Source organism: Myxocyprinus asiaticus, chromosome 29, assembly GCF_019703515.2.
Source record: "Myxocyprinus asiaticus isolate MX2 ecotype Aquarium Trade chromosome 29, UBuf_Myxa_2, whole genome shotgun sequence".
Classification (NCBI taxonomy): domain Eukaryota; kingdom Metazoa; phylum Chordata; class Actinopteri; order Cypriniformes; family Catostomidae; genus Myxocyprinus; species Myxocyprinus asiaticus.
In genome coordinates this window covers 24,332,501-24,357,363 of record NC_059372.1, presented here as the reverse complement: position 1 = coordinate 24,357,363, position 24,863 = coordinate 24,332,501, and the positions used below count along the sequence as shown (strand labels likewise).

Genomic DNA, 24,863 nt, shown 5'->3' with positions numbered 1-24,863 from the left:
CATGCAAAAATAAAAATTCTGTCATTATTTATTCACCTGCATGTTGTTACAAACCTATATGACTTTCTTTCTTCCATGGAACACAACAGGAGATGTAAACCTCATTCACCATTCACTTTCATTGTATAGAAAGTAGGCTTGGAATTGATGCTGTTTTCATGTATCGATAATTAGAAGATTTTTCAGATGATTATCAATATATATCAGGATTTTTTAAGATATAAATAGGGCTGCTCGTTGTCTTTGTATTTTTAAACATATTTCTCAACACAACTTTGGTAAAGTGTGAGTGGCAGGGTTAATTAAAGTGGTTCGTGCACCGGACGCATCTGGCGGACAACATAGCGCATTCTAAAATCCTTAACAATTATTTTCTATGAAGGTACATACACACACACCGCGGGCTCACCATCTCCAGAGGCTGTTTAAAATTCTGCTGCGCCACGGAGCTCAACTCTCATAGTTTTCCATTAAATTAGACACATATCATTATCAAATGACACTGATTATTTACTCTAGTCATTACTGGATAATATATTGTGTATAAGTATCTTTCATAGAGCCTACACAATGTATTTTCAGTTACATCTTTTTGTGGTTTGACAGCTTGATAAAAGACTATTCAATGCTACATACAGGGAAATTGCATAATAAATGTCGCCATTTCTAATCATTCATTTGTCACAGTTACACCAGTTTCATACACTAATCTGCAAACTCATCAATGTCACTTTGTTCATTCTTGAAAAAGTAAAAAAAAAAAAAGCTTCCTAACTTTGGACTGCCATCAGCTGTAATGTGTGTGTGTGTATGTGTGTGTGTGATATTTGTGCCTTTTCCATGGCGCTACCGACTTTAATAAATTATATGTCACCCCCTTGTGGTCTCCCACATCTATTACATCAGACTACGTTGAATGGAATGCAACTGGCAGTGAATTGAAAGTACACAAATTAGGTTTATCATTTAAATGTCAGCTGATGTTTTATCGATTACTCAAAAATGTATCGATAAAATAACGTGCCGATCAATTATCAATATATTTATATTTTATGACATCCCTAATAGAAAGAAGATGCAATGAAATTAATAAGGTTTACATTCTGCCTTTTATCTCCTGCTGAAAAAAACAAAAATCAACATACTGTACTATGTTCTGTTTTAGATGCTAGTCCCCAGTATGAGATGCTTCTTAGCTAGCTAAACCAGCAAAAGTTTATTGGTCAATCACCAAGTTTTGCGGATGAATGGCACCAAACCAGCCTGGACCTTCATTGAAAAATTCATGCAGGTCTAAGTTGTTTTTTCAGCAGGGTTGTACCTCTGACCTTTTCATCCTGTATTTGCTGTGTTTACACAAACATACTGCATACAGACATACTGAGAGAGATAGCCTAGGTGGTAATGCAACATTACTGCATTGTTGCAGAACCCCAGGAGTGTTTGGTTTATGTAATTTCACACGTATCTCCATGCTCATTCTCAGACTGCTGTGGAGTACTCTAAATATCTTATTTATTCTCAAATGAACTTGCTCAGCAAAGCGAGAGAAAGAGTTGGGTAGGAGGTGAGAGGTACAGACAGAATAGGTTTCATTTGAATTTTTTGATTTTATAGTCTAGAGGTAAAAGCTTTCTTGTCTTCACCAAATAGCTGATTAGTATGCACTTAGATGTTGGTTAATTAAACACAAATTAGAGATAAAGAGGTGAGTATTTTAAATTCGTATCCCGGCTATTAGCATTGAGGACACTTTCACAGCGTCTGCATGTTGAGTTAATGATACCCTTCTTTAAGTTTCTTGGCTAATGTATTTTGGAAATCAGTTAATTTTCTCACCATGTTGTTCCAGACATGTATGAATTTCTTCTGTGGAACACAAAAGGAGATGTTAGGTAGAATGTTAGCCTCAGTCACCATTCACTTACATTGCATCTTTTTTCCAAACTATGAAAGTGAATGGTCACTGAGGCTAACATTCTGCCTAACATCTCCTTTTGTGTTCCACACGAAAGTCACACAGGTTTAGAGCAACATGACAGAATTTTCATTTTAGCAACATGACAGAATTTTCATTTTAGGTTGAACTATTTCTTTAATTGTGTGAACTACATCAATAAGACATAGAAATATACTAATATTTATATATTGTTTTCCATTATGTGTAACATTTTATAAAGAATTTTTATGCACAGGTTGTGTTAGGACATATAATGGATCAAATGTCTTTACACCAGGAGTGTAGTTTCACAGGGCTCTGATGCCTGCATACTTTACTGAGGATTTTGTGTCTATGTGGTGCATGGGATTTTCTGTGCTCATTGGTTTCTGGGCTGCTTAGCTGTAGGGAGTGAAATAATGATCTCAGTTGTGAATGCAGAGAGTACCCTCAGCAGTCCAGTGCGTATTTCTCACCTGTGTGGGAAGAGAGTTAGTAGGCAGGAATTGTAATCATTCTATACTGTATTAAACTAGACAAATCTTTCTGTGTCAATTAAACAGTACGTTAAGATGCATTACAGTAATTCACCAGCACATTCGGAGTCTTTAATAATACATTTTTATAGCTAAAAGGGAAGAAGCACTTCCAAGATCTGTTCATTGAATTTAATTTAAAGGATTATCTGTTAACGGAGAATGGTCTAATTATTTAAGGCTATCAGCACTTATGGCTAAAACAGTATGATACTGCGCAGCTTGCAGAGGATGTAGGCCAATTGGTGGTCTTTTTTTACAGTTTGTTTTGGTGCTGATCTGCGATTAATTCGAGATCTGTTTTTAAATGCTGACGATGCTCTAGCACTCATTTTCACATTACATTATTCAAAAATACACATGATTGACATGCCTTGCAGTTAAATGAGAGTGATGTAATTAAATGCCCAATGCTATTAATTAACAAATGTCAGGCCAGTTTCTCAGTCACGCCCTTCATTCTGTGAGACAAACTAATGCCTTTCAAATTAACGGTGATAAGGAAAGGTTTTTTTATTTATTTATTTATTTATTTTTGCTGACAGCAAAAAACTCACCCTCATACCATCCCAGATGTGTATGACTTTCTTTCCTCTGCTGAACACAAACAATGATTTTTGGGAGAATATCTCAGCTCTGTAGGTCCAAACAAAACAAGTGAATGGTGACCAGAACTTTGAAGCTCCAAAAAGCACATGAGAGTGCCCAAAAGCCGAAAAGTAATCCATACTCCAGTGGTTAAATCCATTTCTTCAGAAGCGATATGATGGATGTGGGTTAGAAACAGATCACTTTAAGGTCTTTATATAATTCGAGATCTGTTTTTAAATGCTGACGATGCTCTAGCACTCATTTTCACATTACATTATTCAAATCCACAGCAGAAAACTACGCCACAAGAAGTCTCTTGCTGAGTTAATGGCATAAATTCATTCAAACTCCCCTCTGTGGGTTATGGAGGTGCCTGCATTTACCGGACTTAAAACAAGCCTCATGATGATTTGCGGTGATGCGTTCGTGGGAAAATTTGAAAGCTAAAAGGCCATGTCTTAAAAATCGAATTTACCTTTAAAGTGGCTGTCTGATTTTGATGGATGGTGTTGTTGGAGGGGATAGAATATGCTGCTGCCGTGTGACCTATATCTGGTTTATTTCTTAGAACAACCAGTATGAGCATTGAAGAGTCTGACGTGGGAGCTGTTGCGAAGTTCAGCTCTCCGTTTGAGCGATTCATCACAAGCCTCCCTAGTCTCTTACAAGCCAGAGAGACATCACCAGCACAGATTTGAAATATTTCTCCATTTTAATGAAACTATAGCATCCTCTCCTTTATGTCAAGAGAGGCTCTATTTTTTACTGATGTGATTGAAAAAGGGCATACAGTACCAAAGTACCAAAGTACCAATAAGTCCAAACTCCAAAGTTTTTTTCTTCTGTGGAACCCAAAAGGAGAAAGCTGAAGAATGCGCTGGTTGCTCTTTTTCATGAAATTGCATGAATGGGGAGGCTTGTGACGGTATAAAATTTTCACATCATGATAATTGCTGAAGCTTTTATCACAGTATTATCACGATATTGAATTACATTACAAAAACGGTTGAAAGATAAACTAACTTCATTGTCATTCTCTTTAGAACAAGTTTAATTACTTTTTAAATTAAAAGATAACAAAGAACTTTGAAAAGAACCCTAAATGAACAACTAATTGGCTACAGCAATAGTATGCATGTTTTTACTGGATCGCAAGCCAGTTGCTAATATATAGCTAGGCGCTAGCTACAAATTTAATAACCTCAAGTTCACTAACACTGTATGGCAATGCACGATTGCATTGTGTTCCAACTTGAACATAATATTGAAATCTTCATTGTGCCACATTGCTATTATCAATTACAGGACTTAGTATTAGCTGATTACAACTGTATTTTTGCTGTTAATACAAGACGCAAAGTTATTGTGTAGCTAGCGGAGTTTTAGCGAACTACTCTTCGGCCACATGAAAGCAAGCTACACATTATCTGCAAATGCCAGCAACAGTTCAATTTCTTTGTCATCTTAGTTGTCACTAAACTAGTTGTCTCTTACAGTGCTGTCTCTCAGTTTTCTAAAACAGTTTGGGATAAATTAGCAGAACTGTCACAACTTACCTGTCCTGCAGATGAGCGACCATGTTGGAAGTGTTCCCGTGTTTCACTGCCACTTTTCTGCCACAACGTTTTACACAAAGAGGAAACCATCTTTGACCAACAATTCCTCTGCATTTTCATGGGAACACAAAATACTTCCACACTTCCGACTTAACCTTTTTGGAAGGCGGATAATGGGTTGGCTGTGTTCCTCCTTCAGCCATGCTTCTCGCCCACGTTGGTTTTGTTTACATCAGAGTGCGCATGTGTCATTAGTGCCGCATACATGCAGTGTTGTGAATCTTCATTCATTGATAAAAAAAAAAAAAACTACTGTGCAATCAGAAAAATCTAAACAATTTGGTTATCTAGAATTATTTACGATACTTTAAAGTGCCCACGATAACAATACTGTGCATGTTAATTACCGTGATATACCATATTAATGAATACCATCACATGCCTAATGGGGACTGGAACTTTTCAAGCTTCAAAAAGGATGCAAACACACCATAAATGTATCAGAAATGTGGTCTGTGTGACTTGTTTGCTATATTCCAAATGTTCTAAACTCATACAAATCTCCAGTCCCCATTTATTCTGACTGGAAAAAAACGAGTGACCACTACATTCATAAAAATGTCTCTGTTTGTATACCACGGAAGAAAGTCAAATGGGGATGACACCAAATGAGGGTAATTAAGTAATGACAGAATTTTACATTTTTGGGTGAACTATTCCTTTAAGTAACTTTCTGGATACAAATGTGGCATGTATTCTCCATTTGTTATGTACAATTTCATAATTGTTCTCAAGATTTGTAAGCTTTCCATTTCTAAACTTGCCATGGAGGGTATGTTTCACAGCAATGAAAATTAGCTCTTTGAAGTTTGTGCTACAGAGTCTGTCAGGATTCGTTTTTATGAAAACTTCTAGCAATGACAAAATCCACCAGTTGCCTTATTATGGGACATTTGAGGTCATTTAGCTCACTTACATTGACCCAAACCTTATCTAGCCTGCAATGTAATACAATCTGTTTCTTTTCAGCTGAAGTATAATGGGAAATCTAATAATGGCCTCATGTCATAACAATAGAAGTCTGAAAAGAGAGGAAAACAAATTAGATTACACCAACCCCCACATATTGCACATCACCTATTAAACTCCATGGAGCTTTGCACAGACTGAGAAACCTGCTAATCATAATACAAAGCCTGCTTGGAGGTGGTGTCTATATAGCCATGTGGTAGTGATACTATTGTCCTTACTCAGGCTATCACAATGCTAATGCTTACTCTGCTGTGACCTCACAGCCTTTGTTCATGTAGAGCATTGGTCTCAAACTCAAATTACCAGACATCCACTAAGGTGATGTTCTCCAAAAATTCTGTTATCATTCACTAACCCAAATGTTGTTCCAAATGCGTATGGCTTCCTTTCATCTGTGGAACACAAAAGGAGACTTTAGGCAGGAGACTGTGTTAGTCTTAGTCGCCATTCACTTTCGTTGCCACATAATGAAAGTGAATAGTGACTGAGCTGTCATTCTTCCTAACATCTCCTTTTGTGCTCCACAGAAGAAAGACAACCTGGATAACAATGCTGGTCTTTTCAAGGGGTAGAGAGTGTGTTTTGGTGTTGATTTTTGTGTGTGCACATTTGCTGCTGGACTGAACTGTGTCTTTCGTTGCAGGAAACAGGATGGAGGAGATACCTGCATCTCTCACACGCTAGACCCATCACTGTTCCAGCCGTCACTGCCCTACACTGGCCCTCCATTCCTCAAGGTACCACAGAGCTCGATCACCCCCAACCCCTGCTTAACTCCTTTCTGCATGCTAAGCGTCCTTTCATCCTGCCAGTGTTTGACCTCTGCTTGCTGTGTCTGTCTCACCTCTCCTAACCCATCTGCTCCATTACTGAGGCTATGCAGAACTAATACTAATTTTTATAAGGCCTGTGTTAACTTTGGTGGGGTGCTTATGGACATTTCTGTTTGTTAAAAATACACATGATTGACATGCCTTGCAGTTAAATGAGAGTGATGTAATTAAATGCCCAATGCTATTAATTAACAAATGTCAGGCCAGTTTCTCAGTCACGCCCTTCATTCTGTGAGACAAACTAATGCCTTTCAAATTAACGGTGATAAGGAAAGGTTTTTTTATTTATTTATTTATTTATTTTTGCTGACAGCAAAAAACTCACCCTCATACCATCCCAGATGTGTATGACTTTCTTTCCTCTGCTGAACACAAACAATGATTTTTGGGAGAATATCTCAGCTCTGTAGGTCCAAACAAAACAAGTGAATGGTGACCAGAACTTTGAAGCTCCAAAAAGCACATGAGAGTGCCCAAAAGCCGAAAAGTAATCCATACTCCAGTGGTTAAATCCATTTCTTCAGAAGCGATATGATGGATGTGGGTTAGAAACAGATCACTTTAAGGTCTTTATATATATATGTATATATATATATATATATATATATATATAAATTGTCCTCCCTGCCAAGTAGGTGGCGATATGTATGAAGAATGCGAATCACCAAAAACAAGAACTCTTAGAAGAGAGGAGAGTGAAAGTGAACTTGGACATTTATAGCAAAAAAGGACTTAAATATTGATCTGTTTCTCAACCACACCTATAATATCGCTTTTGAAGACATGGATTTAACCACTTGAGTCGTATGGATTACTTTTAATCTGACTTTATGTGCTTTTTGGAGCTTCAAAGTTCTGGTCATCTTCTGCCTACCAAATTCAAAATATTTATTCATATTACAATGTTACAAATTCATTAAACATTTCAACAGCAATACATTTGTAAATGTATCCAAGAAGCTCTTAAGAAATACAAAAACACACCTACTTATATAGACTATAACACAAATGTGAGTACAAAGAAACAGGTTTGGTATCAAAATATGTACAAGATGGGAATAGTACCTATTATTTCAACATGAACTACAGTTAAATTTGGTCTTAATGTTAAACACTAAATAAAGTTTAGAAAACAGTACTTGTGAAGTTTACAATGTTGCAGCAACATCACATACAAATTTAAAAACAAAACATTACAGCAGCAAAGACACATGCATTTTACAAACTTTATAATTAAGCGGAATGTGCAAAAAGTGATTTTTACATATAAAAAACATTTTGAACTTATCCAACAAGGTCCAAAAAGAAATACATAAGGCTAAAAAACACTTTTACAAATCCAAAGTGGAAGGCATGGAAAAGTGAATTCTAGAGCTTGGCACAACAGAATTAAATCGATGTGCAAAACTGTGAAAAAGGCAGACCGAATTAATTCCCAGGACTTTGTGACAATTGCTAATGCAATCAACACAAAGGTTGTCAAAGTGTCCCTGTCACTTCCGCCTTTTGAACGTTCATCTTTACCTCCTTTTTTACCATCCCACCCGCTGCCTACTATTCCAGTGTGGGATGTGTATAGCATATTGTCTTCCATTAATTGCTACAAATCCCCTGGCCCAGACATGATTTCCCCATAAATATTGAAGGAGTTTGCATGTGAGATCAGTGTCCCTCTTTGTGACATCATCAATAGTATGTTTGATGAAGGGGTCGTTCCTAGACAATGGAAAGAGGCTACTGTTGTCCCCATACCTAAATCTTCCCCTCCAAACATTGACGAATTGAGGCCGATCTCATTAACAACTCAGTTCTCGAAAATTTGTGAAAAGTTTGCTGCACAATGGATTCTGAATGACATCATGCCAAATCTAGATCCTATGCAGTTTGGCAGCCGAGAGAACTGTTCCACAACACACACTTTAGTTAGTTTGATGGACTTCGCGTACAAGGCTTGTGATGTTTCGGGCTCAGTGTGCACACTAATTACAACGGATTTTGCCAAGGCCTTTGATGCTGTAGATCACACAGTGGCAGTACAGTGCCTCCTCGATCTTGCAGTGAGACCGGGTCTCATACCATGGATCTGCAGCTTCATGACTGACCATTGCCAGAAAGTGTGCTACCAGGGGCATCTCTCTGACTGGGAATACCCCATATGTGGAGTTGCGCAGGGAACTGTACTGGGGCCTGTAGTCTTCCTAGCACTGATCAACAGTGCTCATCAGAATGGAATAGATCACTGGAAATATGTGGATGATATGACACTTGGGTAGATGAGCATAAAATGAAACTCAACCCAAAGAAATGTAAAGTTTTACATGTCACCAGCATGAGACACCAGCCCGGCCAACTCTCTCCATTGAACAGCACATATTGGAAGTCTGTGACACAGTCAAAGTCCTGGGGATCACCATCCAGGGTAACTTGAGATGGGACAGTCAGGTGGACCACATGCTGACCTCAGTGAACAGGAAGCTATTTGCTCTGCGTCGCCGGAAGAAATTTGGTGTCCGAGACCCAGAATTGTTTTCCATCTATACAGGCTATGTACATCCGGTACTGACGTATGCAGTCCCTGTATGGAACAGTTCTTTGACTGTAGACCAGGCCAGAAGGCGCGCAGAAACGGGCTTGTAAAATCATTCTTGGTCAGAGGTATTCAGGGTACCCAGAGGCTCTCTACACCCTGGTTTATACTGAACATCAGTATAAACCTCTGCTCCCCTTAATGGCTATCCAAACCGTTGGACTGTTGTTGTCAGTAACTTTGCAAAGTCATTGCAGCATGCTGGGTTAAAATATACCCAAATTGGTTTGAAAATTTAAAACAGAATTCTTGGTCGTCAAAATCACTTTACCACAACCACACAGTGAGAGAGAGAGGCAGGCAGACTACAATAACATTTTAAAAGGTAGAAATGTATTGTCTGTTTGGGTAAACAAGTTTCCAGTCTGTAGAAATTCACTCAAATTTGCTGTTTGGGCTAATTAATATTTAAGACATAGAACGTTTTGAAACAAATGTCCACTGTGCCCCGCAATGTATTTTGTTGAAGTGCTTCTCAGTGAATGACAACAAATACTTGAAAGCACTGAATGTTTTCAGCAAGCATCAGTGTGTATGGAAATTTGATGTCATCTTTCACACGGTGCAGATAATCAGCCACTGGTACCAACCTGGAAAAACAGAAATGACTGTGCATCAGTGCATGAAGACTAAGTTTAAAACCTTTAAGTACACATCTTTAGTAGCAGTAAAATCATTATGCATCTGACACAGTACTCATGACTTACTAGTGCTTCTTCTAAAGTATTTAGTATTCAGTAACACTTTTCAATAGCTTTGTATTCGTTAACATTAGATAACAACATTAAATTATATTGTTAATTAATAATGCATTAATGTTAACACACAGTGGTTAAAATCATTCACCCAAAAAATGATAATCCTCTCGTCATATATACAGCGAGTGTACATGAGTAGAGTGTGTACAGTGCTCTGCAGAAGGGTCAAGGGCAAGGAATGCATTTAGTAATGTTAACGAATAGGCCTAGAACCTTATTGTAGTGTTACTGTATTTCCTTCTGAAGGCTTCCATAAAGGCCCTGGCATACTCACAGAGAAGTTCTTATTTAATCTTCACTCCGAGCCAAATAGAAGTTCGAAACGTGTACAACAAATGTGTACGAGTAAGTATTTAATCTTATGAATTTAGAAATGTCTGTTAACTTACAGGTTGCATGTCAATGAAGGCTTTCCTTTTTCCTGTGAAGCTTGGTCTGAACATTTTCCTTCCAATCGTGTATCAGTGTAGAGAGCACAATAGGGACCAGAAAGGCGATATCACCTTGTTTGTCTAAAATAAAACGAGAACGTTCAATTGTTAAATGTAAACATAAAAAGTTGAAGTCTTAAGAAAATTTGGCTGCTATGGCATTTGGATGTGTGATGTGAAATTATGGGTTATGTGAAATGTAAAGGAGTCAGGATTCAAAACTGAGTAGTCTTTACTGTAGATATCAAAGTAAAGAAAATAAGACAAACACTATCAGATATTTGCAAAAATTACCTAAGGTTTTAGTTAATCATAGTTAAACCATGGTATCTGAGGTAAAACCATAACCACAAAATTAACATCCTGGTTACTTTCGTAACCTCCGTTCCCTGATGGAGGGAAAGAGACGTTGTGTTGATGTAGTGACACTAGTTGATGTAGTGCTTTTGAAAAAAGGCCAATGGGAATTGGCGAATGGAATTTGCATGCCACTCCCCCGGACATACGGGTAAAAAAGGAGCTGGTATGCAACCACTCATTCAGGTTTTGTTCTGAGGAGCAGAGACAAGGTCCCGGACATTTCAACGGGTAGTTCAGTGTTGTGGCAAGAGAGACAGAACATCTCGTTCCCTCCATCAGGGAACGGAGGTTACGAAAGTAACCAGGATGTTCCCTATCTGTCACACACTTGACGTTGTGTCAATGTAGTGACACTAGGGGTCCCTATACAAAATGCCACAACTAGCTGAACTGTGTTACGTGGACTGGTGGTGCGTGACGGGCAGACCGCTGTGTGCCTCGTAGCCAGCGCACCGGGCCATCACGTAACCTCCCCCAACGCTCTTATGAGCGTCGAACGGTCCTTTGGGAACAAGTCGACTGCCCAACAATAGGGACAGGCTAGCCCAGCCGTGGCCTCTTTTCCTCTTATTTTCTCCCCAAAAAGAGTGGAATTTGTTAACCGACTGGGGGCCATAAATGTCTATGTCGGGGGGGTGTCACTCCCAAGGGGAAGACACCGCGGAGACCACACCCCGCCCAGAGAAGGGAGGGGGGGGTATTTTGAGTGGAAATACATCACATGGTCTTACCGAGTCTTATCGGATGTATGTCATGTGGAGAAGTCGCATGGTAGGTCCTACCCGAGGGGGGAGGAGTTTCTACAAACATGGTGACCGGGGGCAGAGGGGCCTCTGCCCAAGGAAGACGCAGTTTACCGACAGGGAAACGATTTAGTGGAAGATATCACATTGGGTCACCTATGGGGAACCAGCACATGTGGAGCACCTACCCCAGTACAGGGCCTAATTAGCACACATACTGGGCTGGCAGTGAGTTTCTTCGCAAACTCGTCTGCCACAGGGCTAAGGAGGAAAGTCATCCAGGGATCACAGTTTGTGAACACGACTGGTAGTCAAAAGCGCACGTCTTCACCTCAAGGGAGGGTAGGTTCACTGGGGGAAACGCATATTTGCGTAATCCCGGGGGCCAGCTGTGTGCCAGCGCGTCTATACCGAGGGGTGCCTCGGTCAGGGCGTACCAAAGCGGGCAGTGGGAGGATTCTCGGGAAGCAAACAGGTCTACCTGTGCTTGACTGAATTGACTCCAAATCAGCTGGACCACCTGGGGGTGGAGTCTCCACTCTCCCCTGAGCTTAACATGTCGTGACAGCGCGTTCGCTGCAGTGTTGAGGTCGCCCGGGATGTGAGTGGCTCGTAGCGACTTGAGGCGCTGCTTACTCCAGAGGAGGAGACAGTGGGCAAGTTGTGACATGCAATGGGAGCATAGACCACCTTGACGGTTGATGTATGCAACCTTCGCCGTGTTGGCTGTCCGGACCAACACGTGCTTGCCCTGGATCAATGGCCGGAACCTCCGCGGGGTGAGCAGTACTGCCAACAACTGAGGCAGTTGATGTGCCAACGCAGCCGCGGGCCAATCCAGGAGCCGGCGGCTGTGTGCCCGTTGCATGCGGCGCCCCAGCCCGTCTTGGAGGAGTCCGTCGTAACCCCAACTTCCCTTAGCGGGGCAAGGGCTGCCTCTGTGACCTTCGTGAAGATGCGAGGGGACAAGGACAGGCCGAAGGGGAGGACCTTGTTCTGGTATGACTGGCCCTCGAAAGCAAACCGCGGGAAGGGTCTGTGTTGAGGTAAGACCGAGACGTGGCAGTACGCGTCCTTCAGGTCTACCGCCGCGAACCAATCTTGATGCCGGAGGCTCTTTAAAATGCATTTTTGCATCAGCATCTTGAACGGGAGTCTGTGCAAGGCCCGGTTCAGTACTCGCAGGTCCAAGATTGGCCACAACCCACCGCCTTTCTTTGGTACGATGAAGTAGGTGCTGTAAAACCCCTTCTTCACCAGGTGGCAGCGCTCTGAGGGCAAAAGTGCACCGTGAGCACCTTATCTCACCTATAAATGTATGTGATAATCTTTGGATGAGCGGAATTATTGATCCCAGACCACTGAATGCAGTGAACACATGGTGGTGCATTGATCTGTCATCAAATATTGCTTATTTAACATTATAAAAATAGTTTAAAGAAGTACTTACAGTTACAGGTCCCCCAACGGCGTCCGTCACTCATGGTTCAGCCAGTTTGGATTTTTTACGCGGCACATCTCTCTCATGCCCACATCTGCAACACAGCATCGCTCGGTTATAGGTATACAGAAAGTGATCAACCCACGATGAAAACTTGAAAATGTGTTGAGAAAACAAACAAAAGTGGAAAAACGTAATCAAAATCATCTAATCTGGAAGCTGCACTTCGCATCCAGATTACCACCTCGAATGTGCATTAATTTTCAGTAATTAGAATGTCAATTATTCCTTCATATGTTAAAAAATAACTAAATAATTGAATAAAATAACGACTTATAGCTTACATCTTCCAGTTTCCTCTCTCAGTTTGGCGCTCTCTCTCGCATGGCAGTCTTAACAAAGATTTGAAATTGTACATAATGACGTAACGATGTACATAGGTTCTGTCACGTCTGCATTCCAAACCATTGACACAAACACACACAAGAACATATTGAGCATATTATAAATCCAAATGACAGAGAATAAACAAAGCTATATCAATGAGTCTACAACTAAAGCTCTAGGCTGAATTCACATAAAATTCAAGCAAAATGATATTGCTTACAGAACTCAAGTGGCAGTTAATCATTGATTTATGGCAGGACTAGCATTAACAAGTGTACTTGCAATACATGGCTCATCATAAATGTATGAATCAGCACATTTCACAAGCATTTTGCCTCAACCTACCTTATGTAGCAACATTAAATCATTCTTAAGTAAATTTGTTCTTATCTATTTTGATTCTTACCTTTTTTTTTCCCTGTTGTTTTGACTCCACCGTGACGAGAACTTTGTTTTGACATAGGAAATGTAACCGAGTGTTCGTATTGGGTTCGCCTAAACACTTGTATATAATAAAATCAGGAACAAGTTGAAGTTTGAACAGAACTTCTCCCGCATTTATTTGTTGCAGCACATGATGCAACTCTCCATTGGACTGCCCACATACCTTAGCGTTACAAAGTCTTTTACAGTAATTAGATTACAGCTTCATATGTTAAAACTTTACAAATTACTTTAAAATCATATGTATCTCATGGCATAGTCCACTGTGGAGACGTGTTTCCTGCTGTTTAAACCAAATTGCATCATTCATATTTAACAGTCTTTTAAGTAAATGTAACTTAAATACTATATCGAAAATCCACAGGCCTATAAAGACTTGTAGAGATTACTCAAGATAATACATGCAATATTTAACCATAAAAATTAAGTGTTTGCAACTAATGTTATTAAGTAGGTTATTTAAAATATCAAAGTAAATTAACAAACATAGATTCATTTGTTGAAAATATTATCTTTTTTTTTTTTTTTGTTACAATTACAACCCCACTGATTCATTTTTCCCATAGGGTCGTGGACAACAGGGAAAAACAATGCATAATGCAAATAATAAAATGCATCTAACAATAAGATTGTAAAATAAATAGACTTATCAACTTTTACAAGGGAAGAGAAAACACTGGTCACTTGGTAGAAGCAAGCCAAATTAGGCAGATGCCAAAATAGATAGGTTGCACAACATGCCCTCATCCTTAAAAAACATAGAAAATAAAAAACTAAGCATACTTAAGGCCAGTTCCCAGATTACATTAAATATTGGTTAATTTGTAACGAGGTAAAACATAGTTTGTGCTGAGCACAATGTATGTTGTGATGTATTATGGGCATCAGAGAGCCATTGGAATTCATGAAACATTTAGAAATCAAACTTGCAAACTATCAAGACTGTAAATCACATGTTTGCTGCTATTTATGCATAAAAAACTATTTAGCTTATGTCATGTTAATAATTTTGCATAATATTGGGCATATGCAGTTCATGGTAGTATTAATACATTTAAATGTTTTTAACTTTTTTTTTGTTTACTTTTGTATGATAAACAGATTTGCATGTAATCTGATTACAAAGTAATTAGTTACTTTTATCTAAATACATTTTAGTCAAAGTAGTGTAACACATTTTAATTTGACTGACTTTCACTTAATTTCTTTTAAGTATGTTTTTGGGTTACACATATTTCTAAAGTAATATTATTTATTTTGAAGACATACAATAGAATAGAGTGCATGACATGTGTGCGACAATGAACACGGAGGAAATATTGACAACTGAATTCAATGAGAGGAAAAACAAAAACTTGTGAAGTGTTTTAGAAAGTAACTTAAAAGTAAAGTTATTAGTAATGTGATTACTTTTTCAGTAAAAGAATCATTCATTTGAATGCCATTTTAGAGAAGTAATTAGTCATTTGTGGTGAATTACTTTGTGGAGTATCATACTGATTTGGATCCTAAAACAAAACCTGTTGTAAATCACTGCTTTTGTTTACATCGAAAGGCATTTTATGAGGTGCATCACTATTATCATTTCACTTGTAACCAAACATCTTTAATTACACAGACAGAGAGCATGTAATAAGCTTCTAAAATACCCCTACAGGTGTTAAATTCCTAGGGGATTCCCAGAACCTTAAAGGTGCACTTAGTAATTTTTTTTTAAGTATGACGAAGTGGCTTACATTGGCTTATACTGACACCTAATGGCCTGGATGCTGCATCATTCAAACACAATAGTTTTCAGTTATCAGTGCCATTGTAGAAATTCACTATGCACAGTAAACCAGGATTAATTTAATCCATGTATAAAAGTATCCAATAACAGGGCAGTTACTGAGATTAAGTGAGTAGTATTCAGCTGGTCATGTAATGCTAACATGGCAGCCCCCATGAGGCACCCCTGCCCCATGTAGAATAAAATAGTTTTTATAAGGTTACTAATATGACTGAACTCGTAATCTCACATGAGTGGTCATGATTTTATACATATGTTTCAAAATTACTATTCATTTCTTTAGAAGTAAAAGTTTTTTAATGAGGAAAAAAATTACTGTGTGAACCTTTAATCAGGATACCGCTGCAGGCGAACAAGTTTAATAATCACACAATCCCATAGTGGGACTCTCTTAATTATAAGTAAATGTTGGAGAAACTTATTTGTTTAAGTCATATAACACAAGTGAATATGTAGGTTACCTCCAAATAAGACTAAAAAAAGTATTGTCATTTGCAATCTCTGTACAGTATAGCTGACTTTATCGTCAAAGATCAATAATTATGAAATATTTCATATACAGTACATTCTTTTACATTTCCAATAAAAGATGTGTTTAGTTGCAATGTCAGAAGCTCTCTTGCGAATTGTGCTTTGAGCAGTTCAGTGTCTTTTACATTTACTGTCTGCCACTGAGTAGAGAGGATTTTAGTTTTATGCACTGTCCAATTCTGACTCTATGTGAGATGTAAGTCTTTGTTTCACCTCTGACGTTCACACTGCAGGGCTGAGACGCCCTTCTATGAGCTGCTGTTGTTAGAAGGCTAATGGGAATGTTTCACCTTTCCTTTTTGATTCTGTTTTGAAAGCACACAAAATAACCCAAGTTACACAGAGTAACAACAATTGCCTGGAGCTCGAGCTTGTGTTGATCAGCTGTAAAACATGGAGCATATGGGACTTCCTGGCTCCACATAAAACAGTCAGAACCCCTTTGGAGCCCTGCTGCTATAAAGAGAATAGATGGGTAGTTGGCATTTAAAGCTTATGAAAAGCTGACATGTCCTACAGTGTGGCAAGCTAAAGTCCATCTAAAACTAAGTCTTCCGTGTTCTTAACAAATTAAGCTAAATTGACAGCATTTATGGCATAACGTTGATTACCACAAAGTTATTTTGACACATCCCTGATTTAATAATAAAAAAAAAAGCCAAAATCGCAATTACAGTAAGGCACTTACAATGGAATGGGGCCAGACCATAAACATTAAAATGAACATAGTTTCAAATGTATAGCCATTATACATAAACATTATATATGATAAAATGTTTTAATGTGATAAAATAGCTTACCAGGATTACATGGTTTACTGGCTTTACATCATTATGACAACAAAGTTATATTGGATATGACTTTATACAGATAAGATTAATAAGCTATTTTATCACACTAAAATCATGTTAACACTTATAACGTTTATGTCTTAAAGCTAAACTTTTGTGTGTATTTTAATGTTTATGGACTATCCCAACTCTCTCCCATTGTAAGTTCCTTACTGTAAACATGTAATTTTGCGCTTTTTTTTAAATAAATAAGGAATGAGTCTGTTTTTTTGTTTTTTTTTGGTAATCAACATTGTGCCACAAATGCTGTCGATTTAGCGTAACTTTTATTCAACCCAGAACAATTATTTTAAAATATTTTGCTAATTATTTATGATAATTACTATGCATGTAGATTTTGTGACATAATTAATTGAGAGAAAACCATTTCAAATTAACTAGTGAAAGCAAACAAGTGATTTAAATTAAAAGAACTTAAGATTTAAAGAATGTAAAGATGACCAGTTACAGGACCAAAGACATATGTTTCCCTTATACATACATATACATTTTAACCTAAAATCTTACTGTTTATTAAAAAAAAAAAAAAAAAAAAAAAAAAAAATCCATGCACATGTTATTAGTCGAAAACAACTAGTAACATCTTACACTCACTGAGCTCTTTATAAGGAACACCTGTACACCTACTTATTCTTGGGATTATCTAATCAGCCAATCGTGTGGCTGCAGTGCAATGCATACAATCATGCAGATACCGGTCAGGAGCTTTCGATGTTGGAAGTTCACGTCAACCATCAGAAAGGGGAAATTTTTTTATCTCATTGAGTTCAACCATGGCATGATTGTTGGTGCCAGACGGGCTGGTTTTAGTATTTCTGTAAATGCTGATCTCCTGGGATTTTCATGCACAACAGTCTCTAGAGTTTGCTCAGAATGATGGCAAAAACAAAAAACATCCAGTGAGCGGCAGTTCTGCGATGGAAATGCCTTGTTGATGAGAGAGGTCAATGAAGAATGGTCAGGGCTGCGTATCCCAAAGGCATCATGAGCCTAAGTGGATCATAGAGAACACTGAAACCAATGGCTTCTATTATTTATGTACTTAGGCTTAAGATGGTTTTGGGAAACGCAGCCCAGACTGGTTCAAGCTGAGAGAAAGGCTACGGTAACTCAGATAACCACTCTGTACAATTGTAGTGAGCAAAATAGCATCTCAGAATGCACAACACATCAAACCTTGAGGCAGATGGCCTACAACAGCAGAAGACCACGTCGGGCACTTTATTAGGACCATTGTGTTTGTGAATGTATATTACTACTAATAATTTAATAATAAAAAAATTCAATTTAATAACCAGCATGATCGTCAGTGTCTGTAAAGATCTAAACTTAATGTGGGCAAGGCATGAGCTCATGATGTGTAAAAGCTACAGCAGTTGCAGGGATGCACGTTTGAGTTAGGCCTGTGTCATGTCATGATCCCCCTCTGTCTCTCCAATAATATCCTGTTGCTCTGCTCTATCTGATCTGATCTCATAAAAATGTCAAAAAGGTCCCCAAGAAAATGAAAGAAAGTGTGTTAAGAAGATAGAGAGCTGCTCTGGGCCTCTTTGTAGAGCTGAGGAGCGTAAACTAAATTTGAATCCATACACAAGGCTGTAGGCCTCTGCTTCATTAGCCATGAATAACAGAGAAAAGCGCTGATGCTCTGCCTTCTTTTAATGTTATGGCAGTGTCTTCTAAAGTTAGATTTGATTTCATTTGTGCTAAGCTGAGGATGGTCACAGCTAGGATGAGTGAGAGACAGACAGGCAGAGAGAGAGACAGATAGAGAGAGAGACACTGACTAGAAAATCACATGAAGGGGATCATTAATTAAGGATTGGCCTGATTTCACTGTCAAGATTATGCTTATAACATCCATGTGCATCACTCCAATAAGCCCATCAGTCTCTCTCTCTCTCTCTCTCTCTCTCTCTCTCTCTCTCTCTCTCTCTCTACCAGATTTGTCTCCACATGCTTATCTAACAAAGTTAGTTTTCAGTAAATCTAATTTGATTTTCTTTTAGATTGAACAGACATGGTAAGTGTCTAAAAATAGCCTCTTTCCCACATACAGTCCCGGTACTTTCCCTTTAGGCACTTTCTAAATGAGAACTCTTAGGAGGAACGTCACACCCGAGGAGACTTTTCCCTTTTGCATTCACACACACAAAAGCAACCTCTGTAGTGATGTTATCTAGTGTCGATATTTTTGTTCTGACATTGTATGCAAACGCGATTCAATAGCAACAACAAAATTAACAACACAAACAGAATCTGAGCTACACTTTTGTTAGGGCTGTTTTACACAAACTATCTCTTCAGATTACAGTCTTTACACTGGGTGAGCCATGTGGTGCTGCGTCCCTGAAGCCGCAATGAGAAGAGAGATGAGGCCTCAGCCTATTTTAATCACTTGGCGGAAAACATATTGAAATACACTGTAGACCTACAGTATAAATCAGCACAATCTTTTACAATAAAGGCTTTTATGGCTCACCAAAAAGTACTGTACTGAACTACTCACCCATTGACTTAAAAAAAGATGTCTTGATGCAAGTAAAAAACGCAGTAACAGGCATGCAATACTTCCCTCAGGTAAACTAGATTTCATTACTGTTAAGTTTATAATAGATTTCAATTACTGACTCCCAGTGAGCATCTTATTATTTATATCTGTTATCCCAGGAAAAATTCAGTGCAGTTATCCAGAAATCACTTTATTTTTTGTATAGTCACACAGTACAGATGCAATGAAAACTCAAACCGCGTCTCCCGTTGAAGTCACGCAGCCGCTTTGCTCCCCCTTGCACACACATAATATGTGAAACAAGCTATACTATTTGGATACTTTGTTGGTTTTATTTCTGTTCAGGGAATTGGAAAATTAGCACAATCCTCTGAGTAGCAGGCTAGCAGCTGTAAGTTTGTTTACTCATGTCGGCTGCCGACTCTTCGTGTTTCTCTTTTTTTTTTTCTTTTTTTTTTTTTTTGCTTTGACCAATCACAAGTTGCAGCACCTCCCACAGTCCCTCTCCTCCCATAAAGTACCTACCCCAGAGTAGGAGCTACAAAAGTCCCTCTAAATGGCTAAGAAGAACTATAGTTCCTTATGTGCGAAAACTACGAAAAGTAGTTCAGAGTAAAAGTACCTAAAATGGGCTTTAGTTCCTGCTGTGTGAAAGGGCCTTATGTGTCCTTTATGGAAATTCTGCCTTAAATTTCATATCTTCCTATTAAGTGCACACTGCAAAGGAATTGTGTTTATTTCAAACACTGTGCTGGGGCTAAAACAGAGATAACCATACAAGTGCTTTATCATTTACTTGACAATTTAGTAAGAATGTATTTTTTAGACCAGCTAAATAGATTTGCACATTTCTGCTCAGCCCTGGGGAAATTCCATTTCCAAATCCACTTGCAGGCTTGCAGCTTTATTAGAACAGACAGTCCACTAAGTTTGCATGAATCATAGATAACAATGAATGTTTTTGGAACATTTATGAAAATTCTCCTTTCTCGAAGCACTCCTCTGCAGTGTTGCCAACTAGTTTCAATGGAAAGTAGCTAAAGCCTGCTCGAAAAGTAGCTAAAGCCTGCTCGAAAAGTTGCTAAATGTCGCTAGATGACGTCATACGCTAATTAGCATATTTGTGACATCATCACGTCTCATTTGCATTTTGCATAGTGTCCGCCCTTTACATGTGTTTGCTTCTCTGTGCTTACCGTACATACTGTAATACCCTATTAATTGCCTATATCTATCAGTCACTCAGAGAGACAGTTAGAAGACAGAAACGTTCTTATCTTTTCTGTCACACAGTGCTCAGCCATAACAAACCACTATGTGCATATTTACAAAAAACTATGAGCATATTTTAAAAAAAAAAACTATGTGCATATTTAAAAAAAATAAAATTAAACTCTTTACATTTAAAACATAAGGGGAGCAAACAATACAGATTCGTGATTGGTCCTTGACAACACTGTTTGTACATGCGCAGCTCATTCACGTCTACGTCAGCTGCCGTGTGGTCAACTGATTGTGCTGCTCTGCCTTCTCACCACTCTCTCTGTCAGTCTCACTGAACAGAGAAGACGCAGAGAGAGTTGTACCTCCGAGTCCAGGCAGGAAAGCAAGACCACGCGCTCGCGGGGCAGTACTGGCGACTTTCTTCTACGGAAGGTAGCTAAAGATTGTCCAAAAAGTCAATAGATTTGTTCTGAAAAGTCGCTAAATCTAGCGACAAAGTCGCTAAGTTGGCAACACTGTTCCTCTGTTACCCTAGTCCGATAAAAAACATTATTCATCTAAGTGCATAGCCCTAAGATTGTTGGCTGTACCATTCAGAGCAACTATATTTTAAGCTATATATTGGTGTTTCTTGAAAATCGGGCACTTTCAGCACTGTGAACTTAGAAAATAAAAGGAAAGTAAAGTCTCCTTAAAACATCATTCACACTCTCACTGGTTTATTTAATTTGTCTACTAACAATGTCCAACAGTCGTTGTACATGCATCACAGGAGATTTGTCATTTTTGTTATGAAAATTTCTACCACAATGTAATTTCTACCACACTCAAATTCTGTATTGTGTTTAATAGAATTCTGTGGTGGAAATGATGGTGATGAAAATTAAATTAAATAAAAAAAAAATAATAATAATGTCCAAACTTCTTTTGTCTTGCTAAGACTTATTTCATAGCTAATATTTTATGTATCCTAAATACACACAATTAAATAATATTTTCACACTTCTTGCCCAATTTGGCTAAATTAAAGCTTTTTTGGAAATGATGCCTAATATTCGAAATATTCTGCTCACAAGTAATTTTTACCTTGATTTTTACCTTCTCATATTTTATGTCAAACATGCTCTTCACTGACATTTTGTCGACTTGGTTAACAAGTACACTAACTTAAAAGAAAAAAAAAACTTATTAAGGGCAAAATTAGGACAGTCGTAATTTTTGATAGAATTGACAGAAATAATTTTACCACAATAAATACTGAAATGGTTAATGTTTATTTTACTCTTTGTTTAGATTATCATAGTTTAAACATGTAATAACTTGTATTTTTATAATGGATTGTCATAGCTTAGTATTGAAATTCTGGTTCTGGGACAAGGCTAAAACTGTCAAATCTAAAAGACATTTGAAAGGTACAAAAAATAAATGAAGGGATGGTAAAAAGTTAGTTTTATGTCAGTTTTAATGTGACCTTCATATAACATCAAAAGTTGAAATCTCTTTTAATATGAACCCTGAAAATTGCCCTTCAACATGAAAAATTGCAGAAACACCCATAAAACAAAAATATAATGTACCCAATAATTTTCTTTTTTATATTTTTTCCTATTATAAAATATATGAGATGTTTATTCAGCAGAATGACAAAGCTTCAAATGAGCCCTCCCATCAATATATATACAGGTGCATCTCAATAAATTAGAATGTCGTGGAAAAGTTCATTTATTTCAGTAATTCAACTCAAATTGTGAAACTCGTGTATTAAATAAATTTAATGCACACAGACTGAAGTAGTTTAAGTCTTTGGCTCACATTTAACAAAAACCCACCAATTCACTCTCTCAAAAAATTAGAATACATCATAAGACCAATAAAAAAAACACTTTTAGTGAATTGTTGGCCTTCTGGAAAGTATGTTCATTTACTGTATATGTACTCAATACTTGGTAGGGGCTCCTTTTGCTTTAATTACTGCCTCAATTCGGCGTGGCATGGAGGTGATCAGTTTGTGGCACTGCTGTGGTGGTATGGAAGCCCAGGTTTCTTTGACAGTGGCCTTCAGCTCATCTGCATTTTTTGGTCTCTTGTTTCTCATTTTCCTCTTGACAATACCCCATAGATTCTCTATGGGGTTCAGGTCTGGTGAGTTTGCTGGCCAGTCAAGCACACCAACACCATGGTCATTTAACCAACTTTTGGTGCTTTTGGCAGTGTGGGCAGGTGCCAAATCCTGCTGGAAAATGAAATCAGCATCTTTAAAAAGCTGGTCAGCAGAAGGAAGCATGAAGTGCTCCAAAATGTCTTGGTAAACGGGTGCAGTGACTTTGGTTTTCAAAAAACACAATGGACCAACACCAGCAGATGACATTGCACCCCAAATCATCACAGACTGTGGAAACTTAACACTGGACTTCAAGCAACTTGGGCTATGAGCTTCTCCACCCTTCCTCCAGACTCTAGGACCTTGGTTTCCAAATGAAATACAAAACTTGCTCTCATCTGAAAAGAGGACTTTGGACCACTGGGCAACAGTCCAGTTCTTCTTCTCCTTAGCCCAGGTAAGACGCCTCTGACGTTGTCTGTGGTTCAAGAGTGGCTTAACAAGAGGAATACAACAACTGTAGCCAAATTCCTTGACACGTCTGTGTGTGGTGGCTCTTGATGCCTTGACCCCAGCCTCAGTCCATTCCTTGTGAAGTTCACCCAAATTCTTGAATCGATTTTGCTTGACAATTCTCATAAGGCTGTGGTTCTCTCAGTTGGTTGTGCATCTTTTTCTTCCACACTTTTTCTTTCCACTCAACTTTCTGTTAACATGCTTGGATACAGCACTCTGTGAACAGCCAGCTTCTTTGGCAATGAATGTTTGTGGCTTACCCTCCTTGTGAAGGGTGTCAATGATTGTCTTCTGGACAACTGTCAGATCAGCAGTCTTCCCCATGATTGTGTAGCCTAGTGAACCAAACTGAGAGACCATTTTGAAGGCTCAGGAAACCTTTGCAGGTGTTTTGAGTTGATTAGCTGATTGGCATGTCACCATATTCTAATTTTTTGAGATAGTGAATTGGTGGGTTTTTGTTAAATGTGAGCCAAAGTCATCACAATTAAAAGAACCAAAGACTTAAACTACTTCAGTCTGTGTGCATTGAATTTATTTATTACAAGAGTTTCACAATTTGAGTTGAATTACTGAAATAAATGAACTTTTCCACGACATTCTAATTTATTGAGATGCACCTGTGTATATATATATATATATATATATATATATATATATATATACACACACACTATATAATAATATAATAGTAGCTCTAATAAGAGCTCTGAAGGACTGTTTCTCAAGTAATGAGGTTAATATACATTATGGCTCTTTTCAAGCTCTTTCTGGAGAGAATATAATTTGAGCATGTGTCTCTGTGTGTGCATGAATGTGTGACTCAGAACACACCTTCTCTATGTACACATTTACAACTTCATCCCTTTTCAAATTCATTGGCGTTTTCTCTTTCATAGAAAGCATTTGGATGTTGGTCTAATACAAAGTTTGTTATGTGTGATCATAACATAAGGAAGTTGCATAATCAGAAAAGGTTGTTACATCGTAAATGGAATTTTGACATTTCAATGTGTCAAATCAATACAGGGAAGTTACTTGATAACATAAATTTCTTTTGTCAATAACAAACCAACTTCCTGTTCCTGGAATTGTTCTGGAATTGCTTTTCAAAAGGAAGTAATTAAAGATATGTGGCAGAAAGAAAGAGTCGTAAGGTTAAAGGCAATTACAGCTGATACACCTGGTGTAAACTGGACATATAGCTCTAATAATGATGATGCATAAATCAAACTAATGACAGACCTATTAAGCTGACATAATAAACAGTCAGTCTTGCATCACAATCCGCTCCCTCTCTGTCTATCCCTCCTTCTCATCCTCTTAAACACCATCAACCTCACCTTTCCTGCAAGCCTACATATATTGAATGCACTTGTTGGTGACATGCTTTTAAATTTGTTTTTGTCCAAAGACTAAGTCAAAAAAGCAGTCAAACCATAGGGCAATGTATCCATGCTGATCAGCTTTACCTTTATGAACTATTCTGAGATCAGCATAATAAGGGAACTATTCACATTTCTTTTGCAGTTTTTATACTGCAATGGCAGCACCAAAGCTGCATCGGAAGCTGTATATATAAAGGTGATTTACAGAGACTGTTTAAAGACCCCATGAAATCAACATGAGAGTTTTGTTTGTTTGCTTTGAGGACATCTATATGGTAGTGTCCAAAAATATTGATGACTCATGTTGCATTAC

The 24,863-nt window shown here is 38.1% G+C and overlaps 1 protein-coding gene and 1 long non-coding RNA gene across 8 annotated transcripts in view; one reads left to right on the top strand and one right to left on the bottom strand.

Annotated features, from left to right (window-relative positions):
* LOC127419683 (rap1 GTPase-activating protein 1-like) overlaps window positions 1-24,863 on the top strand; it is a 194,618-nt gene that overhangs the window by 92,411 nt on the left and 77,344 nt on the right. For all 7 annotated transcript variants that reach the window (XM_051661283.1, XM_051661281.1, XM_051661282.1 and 4 more), the window contains one exon: window positions 6,298-6,391. Coding sequence is in view for 4 of the 7 variants with exons in the window: in XM_051661281.1 (XP_051517241.1) it covers window positions 6,298-6,391 (94 nt within the window). In the remaining 3 variants the exon portion in view is untranslated. The remainder of the gene's footprint in view (window positions 1-6,297; window positions 6,392-24,863) is intronic.
* Window positions 9,447-12,882, bottom strand: LOC127419688 (uncharacterized). Its single transcript, XR_007893709.1, has 3 exons — window positions 12,817-12,882; window positions 10,222-10,344; window positions 9,447-9,664 (listed from the first exon to the last, which is right to left on the bottom strand). It is a non-coding gene; the product is annotated as an uncharacterized LOC127419688 (long non-coding RNA).